Consider the following 18,393-nt stretch of genomic DNA (forward strand, 5'->3'; position numbering starts at 1 on the left):
TAAATGAATGAAATTTTAAATTGGACATCTGCAGCCAGGGAGTAGAAGTGCTATCTAAGGAATACAGTATTTCACAACCGAGTAACCATGTCTGGCACTACTTAGAGTTTCTAAATGCCCTGAGTATTCAGCACTGTCTGTTGTAAATCCACTCCAGAATAATTAAAGCTCTAAATTAGAGGCAAGCTTTGTCTTACTTGATGTAAATGAACAAACAAAAAAAGCCTTGAAAAAGTGAAAAGCATAGCTGCCAAATTAAAATCTTAAAAAAAGATAATCAAAACCTCAAATATTGATAGCAAGCAGACAACTAACATTACAAACACATTCATCTCTTCCTGTTAGCAGTGTAGCTTTCTCTGCTTTGTAACAAAGCAGCAGATGAGTATGTTTATGACTTGCAATAATTTGTGTGCTCTGAGTTGCAAGCATAACTCCAAAGTTGTTTTTAGTTTTTGCTGCTGCCCCTTGAGTGTTTTCTGTTCTTTGGCTTAGAGAATGTCATGTGCTTTTATCCACATGCTATCTGCATTGCTGTAAAAGACAACACTGTTTCCCCTGGCTACCAAGAATGGAAAAATAGGCTCGTTTCATGTTGGATGTGCTAACAGCTTTATGGTCTAGCAGTACCGGATCAGACTGGTACGCTTTGCCTATGGAAAAGATGTGAAAAATGTGAAGGTTAAAGGCTTTCTTGCCTGGTACTAAGCCACTAACCGTGTCCCTGGAGCTGAATAAATTGGCAAGTAGTCTACTAAGTCTTTATCATGCTTCAGGAGTGTTGGTCACCAAACCATAGCATGATGGGGCAGGGGGCATGTGACACCAACAAAAAAACTGAAGCAGCCAGATAAGCTTGCTAAAGAGGCATTTAGAGTTAAAGCTCTGTTGTGAACAGCCCCTTACCAACCATGATTCTGCTAGACTGTACTTTTTTTTTTTTTTTGTTCAGTACAACAACAGTTTTTTCTTATGGGGGAACAGTGCTTGGAAGAGGAATGTCTGTGTAGCTGTAGATTTGCTAAACTATATGCTGGAGATAACTGAGCTAGATTTAGGGGGGAAGAAACCCAACTAGTTTTTATGGCCTGATACAGTCTGGGTGTTTGATGATACCAATGGTTGATCCTTCTGTCACTACATGAATCTATACCATAGAAAACAGAAGGGTAAAGTCAGATCAGGGACAGAGTAATAATGACAGAAGGCATAAAAAAAGAATAAATGGAAAGAAAGAGAAAATCAAGACAGGATAGTAATTGCATTCATGTTCAAAGGAGTAGCTACCAGCCCTGAGCAAGACCAATATAACGACATAAATAGAGAAGTTTTTAAGGCAGTGGTGATCTCTGCTGACCGACACAGAAATGGAGTAAGTGTACAAAAATGCAGTATAGAACCGTGCAATGCAAACTGTGGCTGCTGTTTGAACCTGCTGTACCAAATATTTGCTCTGTTGCTCTGAGTGATAAGCATTTTTAAGCTGAATGCCCTTTTTGGCTGCATCTGAGCCAACAAATTGCAGAGTAATTATTTGCCAGCAGTGGCCTATAGCGAAATGCCTGTGTTGTGCTTGCTGGTGGAGTCAGGGCTGGGAAGCTTCTGTAGCTAAAGCCAGGAAACTGATCTTGTAGTTAGTCCTAGAGTGAAGCAGTGTGTAGGCTCTACATTAGCTCTTACTTTGAGTGTGCAGCTATACTTAGACACGTGTGTGTTGTTGGGCTTAGAGCTGGTACCATCTATATAATGCCTCAGCCTTGAACGTGTCAAGGTTATAAAATAAATGTCATTTTATGCGTGCTTACACGTGGCTTGTTCTCTTGTCTGCCTCAGAGTTCTGCACTGTGCGTGATCCTGGCTTGAGTTTTGAGGGGATAACCTCCCTAATTGTTCTGTTCTCTGCGTCAGTTTTGGCTTGCTTTTGTGTTTTAGAAATGCATTCGATTCAGTTTCTTTTAATGCCAACCACCTAAGTGGTGCAGATTGAAAGCCGCCACCTTTATTCTTCATGGCGGTGAGCGCAGTGCCGTCACTGGAGGATCAGGTTCTCCCTGGAGTCTGAGAGAGGGTGGGGAGGGCTAATTGCTGGCAGTACTAAGAAATAAGTGAATTTACCTAATCGGTATTAGCAGAGATGGGTTTGCAGAGTATCCATTAACGAATGATATTTTGTGCTTGTTGTCTCACTTTCCAGTCTATTTGCCGGGAAGTGCCTTTGCAACACAGATCTCGGATCCCGCAGCGTTTGTGTATATACACGGTACGCTTTTTTTCAAAAAGCATTGATTCCCGAGGAACCGGAAAGAATGTCTGGTTTGTTATTAAAGGAAACTTTAGTTCTCCTGTTTTCCTTGGCTGCTGAGGCGGGACCACCTCCCGCCGAGGGGGAGGAGGGCCGGTGTGGCCGCCCAGCCTGGGGCTCTCAGCCCCCTCAGGCAGCCGGGCCGGGGGCGCAGGCCCCGCCTGCCGCCGCGGGAGCGCTCCGGCTGTTGTGCTGGGCGGGGCCGTTCGCTCCTGCCGCCGCGGCCACCGCCTGCGCTGGACGTGGCCCGGTGAGCTCAGACCCGAGCCCAGCGGCGGGCCCGGCTTAGCGCCGGGGGTGTGGGCGGCGCCCGGGGGCGGGGCGTTGGTTTGAAGCCGGGGCCGCGGCGGGGGAGGCCGCGCGCTGCCGCCGTTCCCGCCCGCAGCCCCCTCACGGCGGCCGCTATGCGCCGGGCGCTGCCGCCGCTCCGCGCTCTCCTCGGGGCCGGTGGTGCGGGGCGGCCGCCCCGGCTCCCGGCGCTCAGCGGGCTCTGCGGCGCGCCGGCGGCCGAGGGGAGCGGCGGCGGCAGCAAGGTACGCGAGGGGCCCGGCGCGGGGCGGGCGGGGAGCTGCGGGCCCGGGCCGGCGGCCGTGTCCCGGGACCGGGCGGGCGCTGCCGGCCGCTCCGAGCCGCGCGGGGCGAGCCGGAGCGAAACCGAAACGGCCTCGGGCGGCGGCCGCCAAATCCGGCCTCGGCGGGGCGCGGCCTCCCGGCGCCCGCGGGTGTGGCGGAGCGCGGCCGGGCCCGAGGGGCGGGGGCGCGGGCGGGGCGGCGGTTCCCGCTCCCGGGGGTCCCGCTGCCCGCAGCCAGCGTCTCTCTGCCGTGCCGCCCGGCGCTTGCGAGGTCGTTACCGGGGGTTTGCTCGCCGGTGTCCCCGGGGGCCGCTTGTGCTTCGTGCCGTGGCGGAGAGCCGTGGCGCGACGGGCTTCGTCCCGTCCCCGCTATTGCTGCAGGGCGCTTTGTGGCGAAGAGAGCGTTCCTTTATGGTCAAAAAGAAAAAAAATAGCGGATAATTTCGCTGTTCCCCTGTTGGATATAGGCTGAATTCCTTTCTTAGTTCTTTATTTTAGATTTTTTTTTTTTTTTGCTACAGTGTTGTTCACTGTAAAATTCATATTTCTAATCTATTTACAGGTAGCAAAATTAGTGTCAAGAACTGCATTTATTACAAAACTATTACCATATAGTTTCAGTAATTTCACGTGCCAGCTCACGAGCCTGAGAAGACTACTGTGTGTTTATCAGCAAGCCTGCAACGTCATTTCTGTAGCAGCTGGGTTATTTCTAATGTAGCATTCCTGAAACTGTTGCAGACAACTTGGAGACAATGGTTGCAGGGCTTTTTGTTTTTAACTAGAGAGATGATGATTATATAGGGGAGAAAGGAGAGGGCTTCAGGGGGAGTTCTTGCGTGTAAAACAGAACAAAAACCAGCTGCCTAATTTAAATTAATGATAATGTAATACATTTAAAGTGTTGACTTTATTAAATTGGGCTCTGTAGGGGAATGTACTCCTGGGGTTTTAAATGTCGTTTGTGTGCCATGGTTTTAGGGAAGGCAGCAGTGGGAGCCGGTGTGTCTGTAGCTACAGCACCTTTCACATGGTGGTGGCTGTGGCAGTGTCTATCTCTGTGCTGTACCCAGCTGCAGGATGAATAATTGATGAGGAACAAAGTGCTGCTTAAGTAGGCAAAATGCCCTTCTCCCCGCATGGGAAGAACAGCGGGCTGGATTGCCGTCAGGATGTGCCCAGAGGCAGCGTGAGTAGCAAAGGCTCTCGCACCTCCGCGGCCGGGGTCATTTCTGCGCCTGTTCTCCCCATCACGCTCAGTCTCAACACTTAATTTCTCACTCCATTTTCATCAAACGATGAAGGAGGGGATCATAAATCCCAAGAGTCCTCGATTCCATTTTAGGCTTGCGAGAGAAATGAAGTTTGGATTCTAGACCTTTTTTGGTCCATCCTTTTCCAACCTGATTCAGTAACGGTGGTTTCGTTGCTCCGCAGTCCCCTCTCTCTGTCTCCACTCCTTATGCTTATCACTCAGCTCGTTGTTCCTACCAATTAGCCTTGCTCACCTTTTCCAGGCTCATGAAGTCCAGCTCTTCACTTCTTCAAAGGCAGGCAATGAGATGAATTCTAGTAACCCAAAGAGCATCTTTGTGTAAGGAGGTGCTGACTTTACCAATAGGCATCAGTCTGCCATATATGTAACTACGAGTCAACTGAAGCAGTGTATAAGGAGCACAACAAATAATTAGTCATAGTCGAACCTGTTGTGGAACTGAAAAGTACAAGTGACAGCAGGGACAGTTTTGGCATCTAAACATCTTGTAAGAGAGGAGTGAAATACAATATTTACATTCAAGACCTACCTGCTGCTGAAAAAATTACTTTTGTTTATTTTATTAGTATTCTCTGCACTGAAATTACCTGTGAAATAGAGTGGGGTTAAATCAATCAAACATGTGAGTCTCTGGCACAGCAGCATGTATTTTGTACCTCTTTTTATCAGTGTAACTCAATTTGTCCCTGTCTTCTGAAACTATAAAGCAAGATGGAGCTCATGAGGCTGTATGTGTAAGGAAAAGGGAGTTGTAGTGCTCCTTTTTTCACAGTAGGTATTTTAGCATATGAATATGTCTGTAAGGCACATTAAAATGTACAAAGTTAAAGATGCCTTCCTTCTTTGTGGAGGCATCTCTTTTCATTGGGTTTTTAGCTATTGTAAGCTTACCAAACGGGCATAAGTAAGGGCATAACTAATGTACTCTTTCTTTTCAATTCTTTCTTACAGGTCAACATACTGCCATCCTTTGGCTTTCTTTTTGACATTGATGGTGTACTGGTACGAGGAAAGACTCCAATTCCTTCTGCAAAAACAGCCTTTCAAAAGCTAGTGAATTCTCAGGGACAGTTCTTGGTGCCTGTAGTATTTGTCACCAATGCAGGGAATTGCCTTCGCCAGAAAAAAGCTGATCAGTTGTCTCATCTACTGGGAGTTCCAGTGAGTAGCATAGCTTAAATCCTATTTATTTGGTTATTTACTTATGGTGAATGTGTCAAATATATTAAATGCTGCTCAGTTAATCAGTTTTGTTTTTCACTTAAGCTCCCTGAAATGCTTTGCTGGAGGTATTAGAAGAGTAAAAAATGCTGTCCAAAGCTAATGGTATTTGTGTTGGTAAAGGTACTGATTTTTCCAGTGGTAAAGTTCATGGTAATGGTATTTCTTTGCAACATTATTATTATGGGAATAAATCTTGCCTTCTCTTTCTGAATAAAAAAAATGTGTCTGCCAGTAACATGAAACTCTGCTCTAGCAAGCTGAATGTCTTCTGTGATAATGTTCAAGACGGGAGCTTCCTGCCTGTTTTTGATTCAAGTGGTAAATCTATCTTTATTCCCTCCTGATCTGTGAGCGCTGCAGGCAGCAGGACTTCTCCGTTGTTGGAGACTGTGTTTGAGCATTTACTAAGGTAAAGCCATTAAAGACAGTTCTGCAGCGCCTTTTGTTTCAGTAGGGCCAGCAAACATGGGCATGTCTGTATCAATAACATCCTGTGTGTCATGGGTAAAATGACAGCTCAGCTGGTTTTGGGTTTTTTAGATCTGTAAAGAGGTGGTAAGTAGCAATTCATAATAGCATCACCCTTCCAGGATAATAATTTTACTGTTTTTATACCTATTGAAGGAATGAGGATATGTAAAGTAAAAGAAGGTCTTCTGATACAAATAAATCAATGCTGCAGTCTAGCAAAGGGGCTGCAATTGGAACTAGGGCAGTTCTGATTCTTCTTCCCTGTTTGTTTTCTAAATGAATTTGGTAATTCTGTAAAACTAGGAGAGAAAACCTGGTGTTCGTGTTGAATAGAGTAATTCTGGAAGCTGAAAGGGATATATATGATAATTTGTCAGGAATGTGGGAGTTTTTTCTGGCATATTATATCAATATGTCATCTGTGAAACTTAGGAGAAAGTGATATGGTAGGGTTTTAGGTCGATAGGTATGATTGCTTTGTAATTCATAGAATTTGTCACACATGTTAATTAAATCTACATATAAATAACTTACCTGAAAAACAACAGACTTCTTTTGTTTTTAAATCCCAAACAGATTTCACAAAATCAAGTGATGATGTCACACAGTCCTCTGCGGATGTTCAAACGTTATCATGAAAAATGTGTTCTTGTATCTGGACAAGGACCACTACTTGATATTGCACAAGAGTATCTTTTAAAAAAACCTGACTTTCTGTTTAAGTATTTTCCTTAATCAAGTGCAGGGCATCCTGTGGATCAAGTGAAGACCAAGTATTTCAACACTACAAATCAAGTAATAAGCAACGGTAGTTCTTACTGTGATGTCACATTTGTGTTTTGAAAATGGTTGGTGTGTTGATACTTGCTTTACTTTGTTCTGTCTGTTTTTGATGGGAAAGGAAAAAAAGAGAAAGAATTCTTTTTTTGACTCGTATGTAAATAACACTTTAGCACAAAGGGTTTGTGCTCTCTTGAGGATGAGAGCATGGCATTCTATTATTTATTGCATCTGAGTTTTAGCTCCCTGACTCATGATCCACTTGTAAGCAGGTAGCCAGTCCAGGTCACATTGGTTTTGTTACCAACATCTAGAGTAGAACTGTACTTGAAAATATTTTGCTGCTTCTATACTAACTGTCAAAAAGAAGTTGAATTATCTTGATATAATGGTGGCATCAAAGCTTCACACTGTAACTTAATGACCTTGACTTTTGCATTATCTTTGCTCATGCTTCCAGTAACTCCCTTCTGTACTTCTTCCTTTATTGGGATTTTAATTAAAGTTGGTGTTAATTGTAAGTTGTAAAAAAAGCATATGCAACTTTTAAGTATAAGCTTTATTTCAAAAACAAAGATGAGAAAAAGTTACTGAAGGAACATTCCAGTTAACTGTCAAAATTTGTTAGGCATGGATAAGAGAAAAGTATATTACAAGACTGAATACAAAATATAAAAAAACGTATTTCTGTTAGATAGCATTTTCATACAGGATAATCTTACCTTAAAATAACTTCACATATGGCCTGTGGTGGTAATTCCAATACAAAATCAGGTGGCTTGGTTTGTATAACTAATACATTTAAATAGCTCTTACTTTCATTTGCATTGTAAAAAGTTGTTTTAGCATTGAGAGTAGCATCACAACTGCTTTTTACATAAATGAGCAGTTTTAGTTTGATTACCTCTTGTTAACTAAGTTTAAATTAATGGGATATATCAGCATGTAAGAGCACTACCATGCAAATCAGGAGGTTATTTTTTGCCTTTTGGTCCTTTTTTGATGTGTGTTGGTATTTATCTTAACTACCTGTAGAACATAATTAAACCTGATTGGTCAGTTCACCATTTTGCAAGCAACTGAGCTTTACGGTGTTTGTTTATCTAGCAATATGTTTGCAGTTATAGTGGCCTAAGGAAAGCACAGTTTGTGGAGACAGTATTTTTTCCTCAACTAGCTTATATTTCTTTCCTATAATAATTACACAAGATGTTGTCTTGCTGCCAGATAAACTTCTTGTGCTTGTGTAAAGATGATATTGGAGTATTGCAAGTGTAGAGTGGCTACCTTGCTTTTCATCTCATATTTTGAGAAAGACTTATGAATAATTTCTGTCTTCAGATTTCAGACACGCAGGTCTCCCATTTATAAATAAGGGGATGATCATCTTTTTATCTTACAGAAGAAGAAATTCGTCTTTGATAAGTTGCTTTCATTCCTAAATAATTTGCTTTACCAGATAAACTGCCTACATTAACATTGTTAAAATGGAATTACTGATTTTTGAGATCTTTTAATAAAAGCAGTTCTGTATCCTTAACTGGTATCTTCCCAGCCTTGGTTTCTGTCAACCTATTACCATTGAAACATTGCGGGAGAAACACCCTTTGCTAGATGTAGTTGACCATGAGAGAAGACCTAACGTTCTGGTGAGTATATATTTTTGTTTACTCATCAGATGACATTCTGTAATAGGGGCCAACATTTAAACTACCGAGCTAATGCTGCTGTTCTTACATTGTATTTTAACTTTGCCTTTCTGCTTTTTATTTGTTTTATTGCAGCATTTTCAAGAACAACTGTATAGACTTTTTTCCTATCAGTGGCAATTCTTTAACATAGTTTTTGATTTTGTAACTTACTGTTGTAGGAAAGCTTATAGTTTAGGACAGATACCTAATTCAAAATCTGTCTTGGAAAGCTTATTAGTTTCCTCAGATGTGTGGAAGATAAAGTAAGCTTTTTCCTTGATTGTCTTGGTATTGTCTCTAGGCTGTGAGGTTGCTTTGGTTGTAAATTCATGCTTTGCAGATAACTAATCTTTCTCCGAAGGACTCTCTTTCTTGTTTATAGCATTATTTAAATATTAACAGTATGTACAGTATGGCTTCAACTGAATTGTGCAGAATTTCAAAAAGAAGTGTAAACATACACAGTAACTACATGTGTGTATTGTACATATTCAGGGTCAGTATATAGAGTGGATTTTTTCCGTGTGAAGTCAAGAAATTATTTGTGGTTCATAGACTCCATAACTTGGTTATATCACCTTTTGCCTTGCTTCTCAGCCATGCAGATGTAGAAGCTCAAGAAACTGTTAATCTATTTGTCACCACAGGGAGAAAATCATGAAGTGCAAACTTACTTGTTTAGCAAATATATTGTGTTATACAATGTGTTTTTCTTAGCAGTATTAAAGAAATAAATTTCAAAAACAGTTTTTCAAATGTCATGTTAATAATAGAGGCCTTTTACTCATGGGAAAAATAAACATCCATACTTTCATACGCAAGTAAATTAAACAACTGAAGATGTAGAGCTTGCCAGAGGAAGTCAAATAGATGTAGGAGGCTAGTGAACGTAGAACACGCTAACTTGTCTGCTGTCCGTCTGCCACGAGATTTCACTTCAGAATTGAAGTACAAGTTTCTAAGTAAACTGACATCAGGTATATACCAAAATAGAGAGTGCATTTCCTGTCAGTGTTGCAGAAGGCAACTGTGGGAGCTATACTTGAATTTATTCTGTTAAAAATAGTAGTAGATGTTTAATCTTGTAGAAAACTTTCACTTTTTTCTTATTGCAGTACCCCTCTGCTGTGGAGCTTCCCAAGATTGAGGGTCAGTTATCTTTATTTAACTTGCAACTTATCCATTAATAGATGAAATATCTTTATTGTACTTTATAATTAGAATTTATTTTTTTAAATTGTTGGGAACTTCAGAAGGTTGGCTGAGACGATTCTAAAATTTCCTTGTTAATGACATCTGTCATTAATTTGGAATGTATCATGTGTGATAAAACTATTTTTTTAATGTGTGCAGTTTTCAGCCATGTGTTTTTGAGATTTCAGAAGGTAGGTGAGATCTACTTTCCCTTTCATCTCCCTTTAACAGGCTATTATTGCCTTCCTTTCATAAATGAGGAATAAATTGTTGTGTTCAGAAATATTCGGTCTTTTTCTTACAGTAGTCAAGATGGTCACTTCACAATTGTAGTATGAGAAGCATCTCATTTCAGCACACTGTATTCACTCTCATCTTATCTGAAGTAGAAACTGGACTTTAGGATCTTAAAAAAAAACGTGTCAGATTATTGCTGGAGACCAGAAAAATGTCTAAGAACAATATTCAAATTTTGGTTTAAGATAAACAAAATAACATCTCTGATGGATTATTTAAATACTGTATGTAAACATAGAATTCACAAAGGTATGGAAGACTTAGAAATACAATTTAGAAGTTAGTATTTTGTGGCGCTATGGAGAAACTTAGCCAATAAAAAAAAATAATTATTAAAGCTGTAAATTTTGCACTGGGGTCTTGTTACTTCTGAGATCTTCTGTGAATGAATGGGTACGTAATATATTAAAACCCTAAGTTACGGTTAATGTGACTATTTCATCAGTTCATGTGTGATAAAGCTCAGTCTCTTTAGACCAAGTTTTGATATCAGAGATTTGGTTCCCTGTTAGCTAATTCCATGACTATTTTGTAATTCTTGTTCTCATAGCTGTTGTTTTGTTTGGGGAGCCAGTCAGATGGGAAACCAACCTGCAGTTGATAATAGATGTTTTGCTGACAAGTGGCTATCCTGGAAATCCGTACCACCATGAAAATTACCCTCACATTCCTGTACTTGCTTGTAATATGGATCTGATGTGGGTAGCTGAAGCCCAGTCTCCAAGGTAAGTGTGATTATAACGTGTGTATATCGTGATATAGCTGGGGTTTCCTCATTTCTTCAGTAAAATTCAGAGTAAATACTTTTATACAAAATGCTTGCTATAGCTTCACAGTAGGTCTCAGCTTTGAATCCAACATCTCTAAAGCAATGCACTTTCAGCAAATGCTGCCTTATTATTGTCTACATTATTGCATTCAGGAAATCAGTTAAGATAAAAACTGCTTTTAAGCTCTAAACTTTTTTGTTTCTCAGAAGAGTGGAGAAAGCTAGGGTTTTGCCTGAGGGTCTCAGAGTCAGTTCAAAGGAGAAAATGAAAAAATTATCAAGGCCATTGTTTCATTTCATTAGGTCCTTCTTTGGTATTTCTCTTTTTCACCTCACAGCTTCTGGTAGGGTAAAGAATTGACCCTGCTAGTTGAAAGCTGTGAGTGGTTTTGAGCTGGGGACAATATAGGGAGCTCTTTAAGGAGCATAAGAAAAAACAAGTAGAACACACAGAACAAGGTGGCGTGATCTCTGATAGCAGTTTTGTTTGATTTTGTTTTCAATAGAAGGTAGTTCTTTAGTAGTTTTGTTTCCCTTCCTTTCCCCCCAGTCTAAAATTTGAACGTACACTGAAATAGAAATTGTTAATGTGACCTGATTGCTGCCTTGATCTCGTGTCGAAGATCTTGTCAGATATCCTTACCTGGATGCAAAGACCATCTCTAATTAGCACGTTGGCAAAAGACATGTGTGTGATAGTTTCAGGCTAGATAGAGTAAGGCAACCAATAGATCTATAGTGATAAGATACATTCAGTCATGTCCTTTGGGAAGGATTCACTATAAAGTTCGTTTTTTCCTTTGAGTTTGACAGTATGACATGGTTGGATCTGTTGGTGCTGTTACCTTCACTGTTGGAATATAATACTGTGACTAAGTTGTTTTAAGCTGTTGCTAATAATTACTGGAAATAAATTTGTGCTTATTTATTGATGTTCCATAATACAAAGAAACAAAGAAGGTGGAGCGAGGGAACGATTGGTTAATTCAGAATTCAGAAAAGCTAATTCTGTACCACAGTTGAAAGAGCTACAGCTGCTTCTTCTTTGTAACTTTTTTCCTTAAAAGACTATTTTGATTCTTAGGCCACTAGAGACCTAATTTCTTTATTAGTGCACCTCATGTATCTCTGCTGGCTTCTGATGCTCATTATATTGGTGTTTTGGGGTTTTTTAGGTTGTAGATACATGGTTTGAGCAGGTGCTAAATTGTGTGCATCTATAGTTACCTAACAGCTCTTCTTTAGTTGTATGTGTAATTTATTGTACATAGAATTGTTGTATAGCAACTTTTTGTTCTTCTTATTTGATGTTCTCAAGTGATATGTATTAGTTTATCCTAATCTCACACCCTGACTACAATAATGAAGTAAACCCGCTTTTTTTTTGTCATGAGATTACATCTTCTAAATTGCTGATTTACTGGCTTGGTTGATGACCATCATCACTGTTTGCACTTGATCAAAATAACTGAGTGAGTTATCAAAAGCATGCCGTAAAATTATAGTTTGTGCTTTGATCCTCCTTTGCATCTCTTTTTTTTGGAGAAACCCATGAAATTTTTTTGTTTCTGTATTACAAGTGGGTTTTGGTATACTCTTGTGTTTAAGGAGAGACCAATTTTCCTTCTGTCTGATTCTAACTTTCGTTTTCTGTTTCTCCTCTTGGTTAATTTAGCTGATTCTGTTCGGTCACTGCAGAGAGTAGATCACAGGCTAGGCATTATTTCAAGAAGCATCACTTTAGTAATTAGGGTATCTACTTCAATGCGAGTAACACTAACTCAAACCATTGCTATATTTAAAAATAGGTAAGTCTGTTGTGCTGTCCCAATAATGTGTTTTTATTGTGGTGTTTATTGTTCAGCTAATCAGCACTTAATTTTCAGTGAAACAGCTGTAGAAATGTTGCGTGCAAACAGAGAAATCTGATAGTTACAAGATCTGATTTATTTCTAAAAGGCCATGAAATTAAAAAAAATTAGCTTTTTTTGAGCTGTACTTAATATAATTTGATTTGTCTTTGTATCTGTGTAGGTTTGGACATGGAACATTCATGGTTTGTTTGGAAAACATTTACAAGAAGATCACTGGCAAAGATCTGAAATATGAGGCCTTAATGGGCAAACCCAGTAAAGTGACCTACCAGTATGCAGAATACCTCATCAGGGCTCAGGCAGCAGAGAGGAGATGGAAGCAACCTATTCAAACTCTTTATGCTGTCGGGTAAGGTACCGTAAGTCTGACGAGCACAGCAGGAAATTACTCGCAACATAAATACCAGCAAAGAACATGACACAACTCTTCCTAGTTTGTTTCTCATACCATTGGGCCCACCCAACGTTCGTGGTGCTATGGTGGGCTTTTCATAAAGTTGTCGAGCCTCACTGTTTCTAGTCTTGAAAATTAATAGTACTTTGTTCTTTCTATGTGAAATTTCTGTAGAAGCACAAAAAGTGGTTTATATGCAACTAAGATTTCTCTCTTTTAAAAAAATTTCTGTAATAGGCTGTGTAAATCTAACAGAAAGGATTTTCATAAGTGTTTGCTGTTATACCAGTAAAACTGTAAAACAACAAGCTTTGAGCAAATGACAGTTATTAGATAATGTAGAGATAGAATTTATTTATGAGGTCATTAAGCTTGGTCATATGTGTGTGCTATCACTTTATAGAATCCTTTTCAGAGAAAGAGATAAAGCTGTATTGTCTTAAAGAGTGGTCCAAAATCTCCAAGATATTTGGAAATATAGTAAACTCATTCATGGACTGCTAATACCTATCCTTGATATCCCCTCCCCCTGCTCTGATCTGCAGTTTCAATATAGAGTTATTCACTTTTCTCATACATCATGCTTAATGAAAATGATGTAATAAAATAGCTGTAGGATTGGATTTCTTCCTGTCTGCATACTTCCACATAAAGTTATGTAAAGTATAAAATAAACTGTTAAAACCATAAAAATGTCTTTCACACATTGAAATTAGACAACTGAAACTGCACTGCTGACTAAACCTTCTACTTACATTTCCAGAGATAATCTCATGACTGATGTCTATGGTGCTAACCTTTACAATCGCTATCTTGAAGAGAACTCCAGAAAAGGTTCAAAATCACGGATTCAGGCCAAAGTTGCTGGTGGCAGAGGATCTGCTGCTCTCTCTCAGGATGACGAAATAGACAACAGTTGGGAGAATGAATTGGCATCTGCAGCTGCTGCCCACTGTAGGTCTGTTCTTGTTTGTACTGGGGTTTACAACCCTCACACCGAGGTACCCCTGGATACCAGGGAGAGCATAACAGAAGCAGTGTTCCATGGCCACAGAGATTTTAGATTTGATCCTGGTTTAGTAGAACCAGATCATATTGTACCAGATGTCGATGCTGCCGTAGACCTGGTCTTCCAGCTGGAGAACTTTGCACCTAATTGAGATGAAATGATTTCTTAAGGACTACTTAAGTGCTATGCTTTTCTTCCCAAAAAACAAACTGTGCTTTAAAATCATGCCACAAACTGCTGCTTTCTAACGTTTTTTAAATTAATACAGTCTTATATCAAGTATACTTATTAGTAGTATACTTAAGTATATTAATATACTTAATATAAGTATATTAAATACCAATAGTGCTTTCTAAAGTACTTTGAAATATGTAATTTCTTGCTTTAGTTGCCCTTTATTGTCCTCCCATTCATAATGTTAGGTATTTTAATAGCAATTTTTCATAGTGGCTTATGCATGTTACTAGTACTTAAATTCCCACGTCAGTACCTTCTTTTGTTTGCTGGAAGAGTTAGCTTCTCTGTACTGGGGATCTTGAGGATATGGGACTGTGGTGCTGGGGTCATTCACACAGTTACAAATGGGCTGGTACGGAGCACAACATGTATTACTGCTGGGGATTCTGCAAGTAACGAGCGCTCTTTTAAATTAGAGCGAAGGGCACGTCTGTTCTGCTCCTCTGTACTTGCTCACGTATGACCCTGCAGCCTTTCTTTTTATCTGTTTTCCCATGTGCCTGGAGCTGCTATTGCTTCTCTCTACTCTGACATGTAAAGCCTTAATAGAAATGCCCATGTCAGAAGGAGAAGGCTGACTCGTAACACCATTTTTGGAACTCCAACTAAGCTGAACACGGCCATGTAAGGCAGGCGGCTCGCACTGGGCGTTCTGTGTGGCATGATACCTGGCCTTTTTGTCTTTGCCTTTTTATCTGCACTTTTCTGAGGAATTTAGAATCTTAGAAAGCTTTAGCAGTTATGTTTTGGGCGTTTCTGTCAGTTGGACTTTTCCACTGAATGAGTGACTACTGTTCGGGCAAAAAGTGCCTAGTAATTTACTTGAAGCTTCACACCACTGTGGTAATTAACTGGCCTTTAGTGTGATATATTTCATCTTGTGTCAATGTTATGTGTTTGGTTCATGGATTTTTATAGCTGTTCATTTTAAAAAAGAAAAAAGTAATTTATTTTATGTTATTTTTGTAAAATACTTTTAAACGTTTTCATCCAAAAGATGCCTTTGAAAATACTTTTGTGTTAATTTGTTATAACACAGTATATGGTGTACTTGTGACATGAGCTTCGAAAACATAAGCCAGTTAAGTGTGTTTTAAAAACAAAGTCAGCTTACACACAAATATCACTTAACATCACCTCGGGGGCTAGTCAGGTTTTATGGTTGGTTTGTTTTGTTGTTTTGTTTTTTTTCAAATTAGAAATTGTACAAACAAAAATCTGTGGGTCTTCAGTTTTCCCAAGTTCTTGCAGAACAAGCACTGATAGACAGATGGTGGCATAAAGAGAAATGACTTGCTGGCCAACTTCTTCCCTGCTTATTATCCTGATACGAAAATCTGAAAACTCACGTCATGAAGAGAACATTGCTGCTATGAAGTCAGGTTTTCTTGTTGTGTTTTCTCTGTTTGAAAACCACTGTAATCCTCCTCTCTACTTACCAGGATTGTTGATTCATTCACTCGTAACGTTTCATAAGTAGCTTTCAACATATCTTGCTGGATCCAGTTTAAGGACACTGCTCTAAACAGTGTATTTCCTGTTTCTTTACTGGGAAAGTGTTACAGCAGCACATTCTTGCCTTTTTTTTATTGGAACAATAAACAGATATATACCTATTTCTTTAGCACTTTTCTGTAATATGCCAACTATTTGCAAAGTATGCCAAATCTTTCTGAGTAAAGATTGTAGTTTTGTAAAATGTCAGGATGACTTGAAGTTGCGTTATTTCAATACTGAAGCATGTTGCAGAGTTCATTAACTATTACCAGAAGCAGTTTCAGGTTGTCAGTGAAGCAAGGAATAAAAAAGCGAAAGTCGATGAAGAACAGCAACTGTTCAGTTTGTTTCTTTTTTTTTCCCCAGAATATGCATGAACACTTCAAAAAGTTCATGAAGGAACTGTGTGTATACTTTTTAAACTTCATCCCTCATGGAAACATTAACTTCTAAAGCATATGTAGAAAAAACACTGTTTGGCTGCTAATCAGGCTGCTACTGTTTTTTAACGGAAAGGAAGACAGATTTTTAGTCTCTATCCCTCTTAGACCATGTAGGCTATGTCTGTGTTGCAGGGGGGTGAATGCTGCCCGATGAGTCTGCAGGATTCTTCATATGAACGTATGACTGAGTCCCAGTAGTGCACTGGGGTGCCACTAGATTTGCAGTTGTATCAGCACAAAACCAAAAATCGGCAGTTGTTGCCACAGATGGGGGACAAAGATGATTGACATACGATAAAACACAAAAGAGAAATGTTCGTGTAATAGGCACTTGTGGTCTACCAGTGAGCTAGGCAAGTATTTTGGTGACACATCATGAAAAATAAATTTTTAAGGAAGGATTTGAAGGAGCATAGTGAGTTACCACTGAGGATGTTTCCCTAGAGCTCCTGCCAGATGTGAAGGACCTCACAGCATCCACTTGCTAGATGCTCCCACAGCTTCGTTGCTGTGCTGAGCTAGGTACATTGGAATTAGACTAATTAGTACTGCAACCACACAGGCTAGATCCAGCTCTAGAGCCCGACAGCAAGCTGCTGTTGATGTGCACTGAGCACTTACACTGCAGTTAGAATTTTGAAATATTGCTGGTGTTAGTAGTGTAGCAAACTCCTCGTACTTTGCACAATGAGTAGAAAAGCATGTGTGTTTCTCCCTCAGTGAGTCCCACTCCCATTTACATTTCCACTTAAATTTGTGCTAAGGTGCTAGCATGCGACTTGGGCAAACCTTCCATTCCACCTGCTTTACTCAATACTGAATTCCAGCAAAAGACTTGTCATCTTTATCTTTTCATTGATGTGACCCCCCCAAAAAGCAGACATTGTTAATTGTATTATTTAATGTCTTACAAATGAAGATGCTACACTGACAGACTTCTAAGTCTTTGAATTTCATGCCTCCTGTTCACTCAGGAAGTGGTACAGATGGGGATGTTTTTGAAAAGAAGTGTCATAAAACATTTCATCAGAGTTACCACTGTAATTTCCTGCTACGGTACTTTAAAGTGAAATTTAGTGATTCTTTGTTAGTAACAGGCCAAGATGTGAAAATCCTTAGAAGAAATCTCAATCTTTAGTACTGGAAAGTTGCTTTTTTCGGAGTTCTTAAGGAAAACTGAGCTTAGTAAAATGTTCTTTCCAATGATTCAGCTAAGAGTGAGATGAATGAATATTAGGTAAGAAAAAGACTAAGACCATAACTTAACTTTTGCTTCCCTTTCCTTGAATGTCCTCTTACCTGGATTTTCACTTACCTTTAATGTTTTCATCTTTGACATTTACCTTTTTGAAACAGACAGTATTTCCCACGTTACGTTCAGTGTATTTCAGTCATAATAATGTGGGTAACCTATTGGATGTTACAATACTTCTTTCAAGTTTAAAACGTACTGTTGAAACACCCAAGTGACCAGGATGTGCAGAAATAGGTCACTGAAATCACATTTAAAAATACTTCTGAGGATATTGCTGAAGTTTCTTGTAAGTAGAGCTTGCCCTTTGTTTGTGTAGTAGTGTTTTTATTCTCAACACCTTTTGTTCTATTAAAAAACCCCCTCAAAACCAGCCTTTCAAAAATATATCCTGTACTTATTTTTGCTAATACAAAACTGACAATATTTTAAACTCCAGTCATGTATTGTCTTCAGTATCCCATGTTTTTCTTTAGAAGCATTTTTCAGTTAAAGTTGGAGGAATGTATGAGACTTGTATTTTAAGAAAAACAAATTTTCAGATATCACCTCTTTGATATAAAAAAAACCCCCTTGCATTTAAAATTAAATTTATCATGTCAAAACTTGAATGCTCTTAAATGTAATTAAAGAAATAATCTATTCTGTAGCACATCTTCCACTTCTAAAATCAGTCTATTACACCTATTGATACTACTTGTTATGGGATAGTCTTTTCAAATTGCAGGTTTTTTTAGTAAAAGTTCATATCCAGGTAGCTTGCCTTAAAGATGTGAGTAATTCACAATAATCTGTTGAAGCTTTTGTAGTAGTTTACTTCTTTCCATAAACTGCTCGATCATTTTTTTCTGGGACAACCTCCCTTACGTTGCTATGTCTTACGTTCTTCAGCAACACAAATGTGATGATATGCTGCAATACGGTGTAACTGAATCATATCTAGAAAGATTAAACTTAAAAATATTGCAGCAGCAGTAGGGGATGAAAAGCAACCTCTGCAGTGCGGTGGGATTGCAGATGACTGTCGTTAGGAGTATTGAAAAAGATCCTCCAAAATGAATGTTTTCACTAAGCTTGAAAGATATTCTTGCTGGCTGTCAGTGTAGTACTG

At 39.4% G+C, this 18,393-nt stretch overlaps 1 protein-coding gene across 1 annotated transcript; it reads left to right on the plus strand.

The window, feature by feature from the left end:
* Nucleotides 1-2,654: 2,654 nt before the first annotated feature.
* On the plus strand, nucleotides 2,655-15,922 carry LOC141928442 (haloacid dehalogenase-like hydrolase domain-containing 5). Its single transcript, XM_074836660.1, has 8 exons — nucleotides 2,655-2,835; nucleotides 5,102-5,311; nucleotides 6,422-6,534; nucleotides 8,181-8,274; nucleotides 9,432-9,465; nucleotides 10,358-10,532; nucleotides 12,611-12,799; nucleotides 13,608-15,922. The coding sequence occupies exons 1-8, from the start codon at nucleotides 2,707-2,709 to the stop codon at nucleotides 14,002-14,004; spliced, it is 1,341 nt and encodes a 446-aa protein (XP_074692761.1). The 5' UTR covers nucleotides 2,655-2,706; the 3' UTR covers nucleotides 14,005-15,922.
* The last annotated feature ends 2,471 nt before the right edge of the window (nucleotides 15,923-18,393 follow it).

The sequence above is a fragment of the Strix aluco genome, chromosome 11 (genome assembly GCF_031877795.1).
Source record: "Strix aluco isolate bStrAlu1 chromosome 11, bStrAlu1.hap1, whole genome shotgun sequence".
NCBI classification, from domain to species: Eukaryota; Metazoa; Chordata; class Aves; order Strigiformes; family Strigidae; genus Strix; species Strix aluco.

Bases quoted from the DNA above. Each gene is read 5' to 3' on its own strand.
- LOC141928442 (XM_074836660.1), top strand. From the start codon at position 2,707: ATGCGCCGGGCGCTGCCGCCGCTCCGCGCTCTCCTCGGGGCCGGTGGT. The intron at 6,535-8,180 runs GTATCTTTTAAA...GTATCTTCCCAG, and splicing joins CTACTTGATATTGCACAAGA to CCTTGGTTTCTGTCAACCTA. The intron at 10,533-12,610 runs GTAAGTGTGATT...GTATCTGTGTAG, and splicing joins GCTGAAGCCCAGTCTCCAAG to GTTTGGACATGGAACATTCA.